General features: G+C 38.1%; 1 protein-coding gene across 12 annotated transcripts in view; it reads left to right on the top strand.

The window, feature by feature from the left end:
• Positions 1-12,198, top strand: part of LOC117319322 — a 52,651-nt gene that overhangs the window by 27,698 nt on the left and 12,755 nt on the right. For 3 of the 12 annotated variants that reach the window (XR_004530687.1, XR_004530689.1, XR_004530688.1), the window contains 2 exons: positions 7,454-7,610; positions 7,925-9,376. The exons of 4 other annotated variants lie outside the window; for them this stretch is intronic. Coding sequence is in view for 1 of the 8 variants with exons in the window: in XM_033874154.1 (XP_033730045.1) it covers positions 7,454-7,610; positions 7,925-8,113 (346 nt within the window). In the remaining 7 variants the exon portion in view is untranslated. Of the gene's footprint in view, positions 1-7,453; positions 7,611-7,924; positions 9,378-12,198 lie in introns of those variants that run through there. 5 more of the 12 variants (XR_004530685.1, XR_004530683.1, XR_004530686.1 and 2 more) reach the window with 3 other exon arrangements.

The following is a 12,198-nucleotide window of genomic DNA, read 5'->3' as shown; positions in this document are numbered from 1 at the left end:
AGAACTAAGGACATCAAAATCATCAGAATGACATACTGCATTATACTTTCAAAGATTTTTTGAAAAAGATTGAAAAATGAAGATTTTCTTAAAATAGACATTTGACACCATAGCAAACTTTTTTTATTTGACCTCTGACCTGAAAACTTTTAGTTGCAAAAAGTTAGCTCCAGGAATTATCTACAAATAACATAATTACATGACCTGTGTAGAAGAATATTTTTTTTAGTTATGGCCATTTTAAACTTTTTAATATATGACGTCATGGTGGCCATATTGGATTTAGGACTGACCACATAACAAGACTTGGTCAGTACTATCTCCTTGTCATTTTGTCAAAGTTTGTGCTGAGTCGCACTGGTGGAATTTGAGAAGAAGTTTAAAATGTAAAACGATTTTTAATATAGAATATATAGGGAAATTTCCAAAATGGCATACTACATTAACCGGAAGTGCTATTAAGACACCGAAGGTATCAATATCATCGGAATGACATACTCTATTGATCTGTAGAAGAAGTTTTCAAAAATAGTAAAAAATGAAAAATTTCTAAAAATAGCATAACTTTGACCTCCAGCGATCTTTTTTATTTGACCTCTAACCTCAAAGCCATAATTATGTAAAAGTTGGCCCTAGATGAATCCACCATGAATATACCTTTGAATATTTTTGAATATTTTTAACCTCATACCATTTTTGAGTTGTGGCTATTTAAGCAAAATAAGCTTTGACATCATTGCGGCCATTTTGGATTTTTCGACCTATTTCATTTTTAGGTCACCTGAGACAAAGTCTCAAGTGACCTATTCTAATCCCCTTTTGTCCGTCGTCGTGCGTCGTCCGTCGTCCGTCGTGCGTCCGTAAACAATTCACATTTTCAACTTCTTCTCCAAAACCCACAAACCAAATTCTATGAAATTTGGCAGGAAGCTTCTATGGCTAAAGGTCAACCAAAATTGTAAATTATATGGTCCCCACCCCCCAGGGGCCTGAGGGGCGGGGCCAAAAAGGGTCAAATTGACTAAAACTTCAAAAATCTTCTTCTCTACTCTCAGATATGCTGGAATCAAACACTCTTCATAGATGGAAGGGTCTTAAGGTGCTTTACCAAAATTGTAAATTTCATGACCCAGGGGTTTCACGTTTGCCCCTGGGGAGGGGCTAAACTTTATTATAGTTTATATAGGGAAATCACATTTTTGACTTTAATTATTTTGTTTCTATTGGAATTCATTCTAATTTTGTAAACATTGTCAGCATGGGATGACAGTTTGATGGCATGCACATGTTGGCCCTGACTGACCCCCAGGGGCTGATGGGCGGGGCTAAAAAGGACCAAATTGACTAAAACTTCAAAAATCTTCTTCTTTACTCTCAAATATGCTGGAATCAAACACTCTTCATAGATGGAAGGGTCTGAAGGTGCTTTACCAAAATTGTAATTTCATGACCCAGGGGTTTTACGTTTGCCCCTGGGGAGGGGCTAAACTTTACTATAGTTTATATAGGGAAATCACATTTTTGACTTTAATTTATTTTATTTCTATTGGAATTCATTCTAATTTTGTAAACATTGTCAGCATGGGATGACAGTTTGATGGCATGCACATGTTGGCCCTGACTGACCCCCAGGGGCTGATGGGTGGGGCTAAAAAGGGCCAAATTGACTAAAACTTCAAAAATCTTCTTCTCTACTCTCAGATATGCTGGAATCAAATACACTTCATAGATGGCTGGGTTTGAAGGTTCTTTACCAAAATTGTGAATTTCAGGACCCTGGGGTCTCAAGTTTGCCTTGGGGTGGGGCTAAACTTTACTAAAGTTTTTATAGGGAAATAACATTTTTGACTTTTATTTGTTTTATTTCTATTGGAATTCATTCTGGTTAACATTTTCAGCATGGAATGAAAGTTTGATAATATGCATATGTTGGCCCTGACTGACCACTAGGGGCTGATGGGGGGGGGGGGGGGGGGGGGGGGGGGGGGGCAAAAAGGGTCAATTAAATAAACTGAAATATTTCAAATCTCAGGTGACCGTTAAGGCCCATGGGCCTCTTGTTATTTCCTGCACCCCTTCAAATCATTCTATAATAAAGGCTGAAAAAGAAATCTGAATAACTTCAACCAGTTCGGCGTTACAGTTTCTACAAAATGAAATGCAGAAGAAGAATAATAAGAAGAAGAAACAGAACAAAAACAATAGGTCTTTTCACCACAAAGTGAAAAGCCCTAATTAATAAACATAAATCAAACTTCCCTTTCCCGAGATTAATTTATTCATAATTTGTAAATGTTTTGTTGACATTAGGTAAGTTTTCTTTTCTTTTTCAAATCGCCCTGCGTCCGTGGTCCGTCGTCCGTCCGTCCGTCCCTCCGTCCGTAAACAATTCTTGTTATCGCTATTTCTGAGAAAGTGCTGCTGGGATCTTTCTCAAATTTCATATGTAGGTTCCCCTTGGTGCCTAGTTGTGCATATTGCATTTTGGGACCGATCGGAAAACAACATGGCCGACAGGCAGCCATCTTGGATTTTGACAATTGAAGTTTGTTATCTCTATTTCTGAGAAAGTATTGAAGGGATCTTTCTCAAATTTCATATGTAGGTTCCCCTTGGTGCCTAGTTATGCATATTGCGTTTTGGGACCGATCAGAAAACAACATGGCCGACAGGCAGCCATCTTGGATTTTGACAATTGAAGTTTGTTATCTCTATTTCTGAAAAAGTATTGAAGGGATCTTTCTCAAATTTCATATGTAGGTTCCTCTTGGTGCCTAGATATGCATATTGCATTTTGGGACCGATCAGAAAACAACGTGGCCGACAGGCAGCCATCTTGGATTTTGACAATTGGAGTTTGTTATCGCTATTTCTGAGGAAGTACTGAAGGGATCTTTCTCAAATTTCATATGTAGGTTCCCTTTGGTGCCTAGTTATGCATATTTCATTTTGGGACCGATCGGAAAACAACATGGCCGACAGGCAGCCATCTTGGATTTTGACAATTGGAGTTTGTTAACGCTATTTCTGAGGAAGTACTGAAGGGATCTTTCTCAAATTTTATATGTAGGTTTCCTTTGGTGCCTAGTTATGAATATTGCATTTTGGGACCAATCGGAAAACAAAATGGCCCACAGGCAGCCATCTTGGATTTTGACAATTGAAGTTTGTTATCGCTATTTCTGTGAAAGTGCTGAAGGGATCTTTCTCAAATTTCATATGCAGGTTCCTCTTTGTGCCTGGTTATGCATATTGCATTTTGAGACTAATCAGAAAACAACATGGCTGACAGGCAGCCATCTTGGATTCTGACAATTAAAGTTTGTTATCGCTATTTCTGTGACAGTAATGAAGGGATCTTTCTGAAATTTCATATGCAGGTTCCCCTCAGTGCCTAGTTATGAATATTGCATTTTGAGACCAATCGGAAAACAACATGGCCAACAGGCAGCCATCTTGGATTTTGACAATTGAAATTTGTTATCGCTTTTTCTGTGAAAGAACTGAAGGGATCTTTCTCAAATTTCATATGTAGGTTCCCCTTGATGCCTACTTATGCATATTGCATTTTGAGACCAATAGGAAAACAACATTGCTGACAGGCAGCCATCTTGGATTTTGACAATTAAAATTTGTTATCGCTATTTCTCAGAAAGTAATGAAGGTATCTTTCTGAAATTTCATATGCAGGTTCCCCTCAGTGCCTAGTTATGCATATTGCATTTTGAGACCAATCAGAAAACAACATGGCTGACAGGCAGCCATCTTGGATTTTGACAATTGAAGTTTGTTATCGCTATTTCTCAGAAAGTAATGAAGGGATCTTTCTAAAATTTCATATGCATGTTCCCGTCGGTGCCTAGTTATGCATATTGCATTTTGAGACTAATCAGAAAACAACATGGCCGACAGGCAGCCATTTCGGATTTTTGACAATTGAAGTTTGTTATCGCTATTTCTGTGAAAGTACTGAAGGGATCTTTTTCAAATGTCATATGTAGGTTCCCCTCAGTGCCTAGTTTTGCATATTGGGACCAATACGAAAACAACATGGCCGACAGACAGCCATTATAGCTAAATCTTAAATTCTGTATATAGGTTCCCCTTGTTTGAAAAGTACTAGAGGGCTGTTTCTGAATTTACACAGATAAGTAAGACTTAGAGGAAGGGAAAAGTAGGGAAAAGATCAATCTGACATGGAACCTATAAAGATCATTCAATGGTGGGCGCCAAGATCCCTCTGGGATCTCTTGTGACAATTGAAGTTTGTTATCGCTATTTCTGAGAATGTACTGAATGGATCTTTCTCAAATTTCATATGTAGGCTCCCCTTGGTGCCTAGTTATGCATAGTGCGATTTGAGACCAATCGGAAAACAACATGGCCGACAGGCAGCCATCGTGGATTTTGACAATTGAAGTTTGTTATCGCTATTTCTGAGAATGTACTGAATGGATCTTTCTCAAATTGCATATGTAAGTTTCCCTTGGTGCCTAGTTATGCATATTGCGTTTTGAGACCAATCCGAAAACAACATGGCCGACAGGCAGCCATCTTGGATTTTGACAATTGAAGTTTGTTATCGCTATTTCTGAGAATGTACTGAATGGATCTTTCTCAAATTGCATATGTAAGTTTCCCTTGGTGCCTAGTTATGCATGTTGTGTTTTGAGACCAACATGAAAACAACATGGCCGACAGGCAGCCATCTTGGATTTTGACAATTTAAGTTTGTTATCACTATTTCTCTGAAAGTACTGAATGGATCTTTCTGAAATTTCATATGTAGGTTCCCCTTGGTGCCTAGTTATGCATATTGCGTTTTGAGACCAATCAGAAAACAACATGGCCGACAGGCAGCCATCTTGGATTTTGACAATTGAAGTTTGTTATCGCTATTTCTGAGAAAGTACTGAATGGATCTTTCTCAAATTTCATATGGAGGTTCCCCTTGGTGCCTCGTTATGCTAATTGCATTTTGAGATCAATTGGAAAACAATATGGTCAACAGGCAGCCATCTTGGATTTTGACAATTGAAGTTTGTAATCTCTATTTCTCAAAGTACTGAATGGATCTTTCTCAAATTTCATAAGTAGGTTCCCCTTGGTCCCTTGTATTTCATTTTTGGACCAGTCTGTCCTGAAAACAACCTGGCAAACAAGCAGCCATTATCGTTAAATCTCAAATTTCTTATATAGCTAGGATTCCCTTGTTTGAAAAGTACTGAAGGGATGTCTCAATTTGCACTGATTAGTAAAATGAAGGGAAAAGTAGAGAAAAGATCAATCTGACATGGAACCTATGAAGATCATTCAATGGTGGGCGCCAAGATCCCTCTGGGATCTCTTGTTTAAATGTTATTGTCCGAAATCCAAGATGGCTGCCATAGCCGCCCTTTTGAAAACACATTTTAAACTTCTCACGTTTCACCAGTGCTATTGAGCTGAAACTTGCCTGAAATGATCCTGATATGATCCCGACCAAGCGTTCTTATTTTTTGGGTCGGTCCGAAATCCAAGATAGCCGCCGTGGCAGCCATCTTGAAAAACACATTTTAAACTTCTTCTCAAGTTCCACCAGTGCTATTGAGCTGAAACTTGCCTGAAATGATCCTGATATGATCCCGACCAAGTGTTGTTATTTATCCAGTCGGTCCGAAATCCAAGATGGCCGCAATGGCCGCCATCTTGAAAAACACATTTTAAACTTCTTCTCAAATTCCACCAGTGCTATTGAGCTGAAACTTGCCTGAAATGATCCTGATATGATCCCGACCAAGTGTTGTTATTTTTCCGTTCGGTCCGAAATCCAAGATGGCCGCCATCATGAAAAACACATTTTAAACTATTTCTCAAGTTCCACCAGAGCTTTTTGGCTGAAACTTGCCTGAATTGATCCTGACCAAGTGTTGTTATTTTTCGGGTCGGTCCGAAATCCAAGATGGCCGTCATAGCCGCCATCTTGAAAAACACATTTTAAACTTCTTCTCAAGTTCCACCAGTGCTGTTGTGCTGTAACTTGCCTGAAATGATCCTGATATGATCCTGACCAAGTGTTGTTATTTTTCGGGTCGGTCCGAAATCCAAGATGGCCGTCATAGCCGCCATCTTGAAAAACACATTTTAAACTTCTTCTCAAGTTCCACCAGTGCTGTTGGGCTGAAACTTGCCTGAAATGATCCTGAGATGATCCCGACCAAGTGTTGTTACTCTTTGGATTGGTCTGAAATCCAAGACGGCCGCTATCTTGAAAAACACATTTTAAACTTCTTCTCCTGTTCCATTGGTGCCTTTGAGCTGCAAATGGTTGATGTCAAAGAAGGCAAGCCAACATAGTGTTGCTATTTTTTCGACCTCGTAAAAACTTGACATGGCAGCAATGGCGGCCATTTTGTAACATGATTGTGCAATCATGGTTTTCCTGAACAACACCTATTTCAAACTTCTTCTCCAATTCCACCAGTGGGATTCAGCTCTAACTTACCAGAAATGATCCTGAGATGGTCCTTACCAAGTGTTGTTATTTATTGGGTTGGTCAGAAATCCAAGATGGCCACCATGGCCAACAGTGCCACTATATACTTGCTAGAGAGAATACATACTACAATAATATAAGGGTTTTAATTTAGAATCAGATGACCGTTAAGGCCCCTGGGCCTCTTGTTGCTTTTAAACCCTACATCTTAACCCTTGGGTTGATTACATCTGATTTTGTTGTGAATCATGATCGGGGGAGGGCAGTTTTATTTTTTTATAAATGAGGCCTTTGTGATCCCTGGGGCCAGTGGGGTGGTTGCTGAAATTTTGCTTTAAAACTCAACTCTTTCTCAAACTTTGAGTGGATTCCAACAAAGTTTGGTCTGAAACATCATTGGGGGAGACCAATCATATTTTATATGAATTAAGCTGGAGGGGCCCTGTGTGGCGTGGCACCTAAAGGGGAATTTGCTGTAATTTTGCTTTCTATATAATGATTCTATTGTCAGATGACCGTTAAGGGCCTTGTTTTGTTGTTGTTGTTGTTGAGTTTTCGACTGTTGCTTCTAAGAGATGCTCTGCAATGAGTAGTATTCTTAAATTTTTCAACATAGAATAGCACAGAAATTTATGAGGATAAACATGAAAGTCTGCTGCAATGCACAGTAGTGAATCATCAGTAAATTATGCAAGTATTGCAGTATTGTATGTGAATTTTAGAAAAACTCTTTGCACATAAATTGCAGAATTATAAATTTAATATTAACGAATTACATTGATAAATACAATGATGTTCTACAATATTATTATTAAAAACATGACATGCACAACACAGTACTCTTACAATTTCACTGTACATGTATTTGACCAATTTGAAAATGATTAGCAGATTTATAGTCAACATGTTTTAAGTAAGACCATATGACTAGTATATACACAGATATATAATTGAATGGTGTTTTTCATATTTTCACAGGTGGACAACTGACCATTTGTTCTCTTTTATTCAAACACGAAAGGAAAGTGGCAGGAGGGACGTATCAGGCATGCTGTTGTGCATGATGATGTTGCTGGGGAGCTCAACCCCCCAGACATCATCATGCATGGATCAAGATCATTCTACATATTTAAGGGTAAGAAATAAAAGGTTTTTTATTTGTTTTAAGAAATAAAAGGGCAAATGCTGGAAAAATGGAGACATTTATATCATGTAAAAGTCAGAATTATTATACATTTATTTATATACCCCTGCTCAAGGAAACGTGCTAGTAAACTCTCAATACCATTCATTTACAAGTCCCTCAGATACTATATAAGTTTTCTAGCAAAATAGGAAAGCAGCAGGTCACCAATAACATAAGAAATAGGGTTTTAGTTATGAAATAAAATCATGTTGTGCAATATCAAAAGACATTGTTTCATTTAATCTGTTCTCTTTTTCTTCCAGACCTGTAGAAAATGTGACTTAAGTTTGTCCACATGCTCTACTCCAGATATAAATATTTTTCTCCCTCAACTGAGATCTCAGCAGACATCAACAGAGCACCCTGGGATCTGTCAGTTTATGTTACATGTAATTTTGAAACATTATGGAATATCCTCTGCATCCATCTGTAAATTAATTGTGCAAGTTTGATGCAAGTTTAAAAATGGTTTATACTTCAAATTTTGCTTGATAATTTGTTATTAATGCCCTTACATTAATCTGTTTTGTGAGGTCTTACAAAATAATGAAATAGAAAATAATAGTTTTCTCCTTTTGACATGCTTTTGATGCAACATTTTTGAAATTTTGTGGAAAGTTTTTGTGCATATTCAATTTGTTATGGTCCACTCAACTTTCACTTAAGAAGATATTAATGCCGTGATTAGTGCAAAGATTTATTTCACATAGACTAACATTTACTAAGAGCAGCTCATTCTTTTCACTTATGAGTCTGTAAAATTTGCCTGTTCAAAGTTTTCTTAATAAGGTGTAATATTATGACCAGGTAAAATTGTGTCACCATTATTCTTGTATTTCAAATGATGTAAAGTGCAAGTGGCATATAGCCATTGCTTTAGTACATCTGATGTTGTCTGCTAATTTGTTTCATCATCTGAGATCTAAGGAAAATAAGATGGCCGTCAATACACTTGAACATGAAGAAAAACATGATACAATTTTTGTAATTACATTTGTGTATTGTTATTATTTCATTTTAATAACCAATTTGTCAGATGAATTGAATACATAATGTAATCTAAATAGATTTTGGCAGTGTTTAGTTAACGGTACATGTACTGTAGTAGTATATAATGTAAAATTTATTTATTTGAATTTCCAATCATGACAATCAGATCTGGAGTGACTCATTAAAAACTGCAAATGTTATTATGAAACATAAATTAAAAATTGGACAATGTTTTGTGCTACAACGAAAAATATATAAGCTGTGAGGTAACTGACCCATAATACTAAAAGCACAGTATATTCTCTAGAAAGGTAATATTGATTTATATATAAAATACAAAACAAGTAAATGAATCTTTTCTAAATTTTATACTGCTGATTTGTCAAACTGTTACGTTCAAGCGAGCTTCAAGCCTTTCAACATGTCAATCTGTCAAAAGTTACATCCATACAAATAATCAAGATAAAATTATTAAATGTTTTGAAAATCTGTCGTCAACAAAAGCTGCGATACTTACTTCCATCATGCGATTATAAAGTTCTGTGAAAGTTTACAACATATACTGTTTATTCGGTGAAGTGATGCATTGAAAAATAGAAAACTGGTGCATAATAGTGTTACGTCCATCACACTTTTTAAAAGGGTTCAATAGGAATTTTGAAAGCAGCTACTCGAGAATAAAGAATAATTATACCCCCGCAATGAAGTTAGGGGGGTATACTGGAATCAGGTTGTCTGCCCGTCCGTCCATCTGTCTGTCCGTCTGTCTGTAGACGCATTTTGTCCGGACAACTCCTCCTAAACCGATGGGCCAATTCCGATGAAACTTCACACAAATATTAATGATCATGTGTAGATGTGCATGCCATTTTTTTTTCTCAAAATTATGGTTGCTATGGCAACTGGTCACTATAAACAGGTTTTCCGATAAGAACCATAACTTTAAGTTTGTCCGGACAACTCCTCCTAAACCGAAGAGCCGATTTCAATGAAACTTCACACAAATATAGAGGACCATGTGTAGAATTGCAGGCCACGTTATTTTTCACAAAACTATGGTTGCTATGGCAACTGGTCACTATAAATAAGTTTTACTGGGTTATCTTAGTTAGCCTATAATTAACAGTTCCAATTCACCCTGCAGATTGCGGGGTTATTAGTCAGCCATCCTGGCGACAGTTCTAGTTTTCAATGGATTTTACTAAAATTCGGTATGTAGTTAGAGGACCCTTATGAAGCTTAGCTCTATGCAAAGATTTTGCCGAATTACCAGTTCTAATATAGTTATGCCCCTTTTTCTTTAAAAACGAGCAAAATTTTGTTTGGCTATGCATTCACTTAGTTCTTACCTAAACATAGAACATGTTTGATTTGGTTATAGTACCATAGATAGGCATCCTCACAAAGTATCCAAACCAATCATGAAAAAGCGGGGGGTTTATTTGTCTTCCCCCCCCCCCCCCCCCCCCCCCCCCCTCGGTGACAGCTCTAGTTTTTAGCCCACCATCATCAGATGGTGGGCTGTTCAAATCGCCCTGCGTCCGTGGTCCGTGGTCCGTCCCTCCGTCCCTCCGTCCGTCCGTCCCTCCGTCCGTCCGTCCGTCCGTCCCTCCGTCCGTCCGTCCCTCCGTCCGTAAACAATTCTTGTTATCGCTATTTCTCAGAAAGTACTGAAGGGATCTTTCTCAAATTTCATATGTAGGTTCCCCTTGGTGCCTAGTTATGCATATTGCGTTTTGAGACCAATCGGAAAACAACATGGCCGACAGGCAGCCATCTTGGATTTTGACAATTGAAGTTTGTTATCGCTATTTCTGAGAAAGTACTGAAGGGATCTTTCTCAAATTTCATATGTAGGTTTCCCTTGGTGCCTTGTTATGCATATTGCGTTTTGAGACCAATCGGAAAACAACATGGCCGACAGGCAGCCATCTTGGATTTTGACAATTGAAGTTTGTTATCGCTATTTCTGAGAAAGTGCTGAAGGGATCTTTCTCAAATTTCATATGTAGTTTCCCCTTGGTGCCTAGTTATGCATATTGCGTTTTGAGACCAATCGGAAAACAACATGGCCGACAGGCAGCCATCTTGGATTTTGACGATTGAAGTTTGTTATCGCTATTTCTGAGAATGTACTGAAGGGATCTTTCTCAAATTTCATATGAAGGTTCCCCTTGGTGCCTAGTTATGCATATTGCGTTTTGAGACCAATCAGATAACAACATGGCCGACAGGCAGCCATCTTGGATTTTGACGATTGAAGTTTGTTATCGCTATTTCTGAGAATGTACTGAAGGGATCTTTCTCAAATTTCATATGAAGGTTCCCCTTGGTGCCTAGTTATGCATATTGCGTTTTGAGACCAATCGGATAACAACATGGCCGACAGGCAGCCATCTTGGATTTTGACAATTGAAGTTTGTTATCGCTATTTCTGAGAAAGTACTGAAGGGATCTTTCTCAAATTTCATATGTAGGTTTCCCTTGGTGCCTTGTTATGCATATTGCGTTTTGAGACCAATCGGAAAACAACATGGCCGACAGGCAGCCATCTTGGATTTTGACAATTGAAGTTTGTTATCGCTATTTCTGAGAAAGTGCTGAAGGGATCTTTCTCAAATTTCATATGTAGTTTCCCCTTGGTGCCTAGTTATGCATATTGCGTTTTGAGACCAATCAGATAACAACATGGCCGACAGGCAGCCATCTTGGATTTTGACGATTGAAGTTTGTTATCGCTATTTCTGAGAATGTACTGAAGGGATCTTTCTCAAATTTCATATGAAGGTTCCCCTTGGTGCCTAGTTATGCATATTGCGTTTTGAGACCAATCGGATAACAACATGGCCGACAGGCAGCCATCTTGGATTTTGACAATTGAAGTTTGTTATCACTATTTCTGAGAAAGTACTGAAGGGATCTTTCTCAAATTTCATATGTAAGTTTCCCTTGGTGCCTAGTTATGCATATTGCATTTTGAGACCAATCTGAAAATAACATGGCCGACAGTCAGCCATCTTGGATTTTGACAATTGAAGTTTGTTATCGCTATTTCTGAGAAAGTACTGAAGGGATCTTTCTCAAATTTCATATGGAGGTTCCCCTTGGTGCCTCTTTATGCTTATTGCATTTTGAGACCAATCTGAAAATAACATGGCCGACAGGCAGCCATCTTGGATTTTGACAATTGAAGTTTGTTATCGCTATTTCTGAGAAAGCACTGAAGAGATCTTTCTCAAATTTCATATGGAGGTTCCCCTTGGTGCCTCTTTATGCTTATTGCATTTTGAGATCAATTGGAAAACAATATGGCCGACAGACCGCCATCTTGGATTTTGACAATTGAAGTTTGTTATCTCTATTTCTCAAAGTACTGAATGGATCTTTCTCAAATTTCATAAGTAGGTTCCCCTTGGTCCCTTGTATTGCATTTTTGGACCAGTCTGTCCTGAAAACAACCTGGCAAACAAACAGCCATTATCGTTAAATCTCAAATTTCTTATATAGCTAGGATTCCCTTGTTTGAAAAGTACTGGTGGGATGTCTC

This window comes from Pecten maximus, unplaced genomic scaffold (genome assembly GCF_902652985.1).
Source record: "Pecten maximus unplaced genomic scaffold, xPecMax1.1, whole genome shotgun sequence".
Taxonomy (NCBI): Eukaryota; Metazoa; Mollusca; class Bivalvia; order Pectinida; family Pectinidae; genus Pecten; species Pecten maximus.
This window is presented reverse-complemented; position numbering and strand designations above follow the sequence as displayed.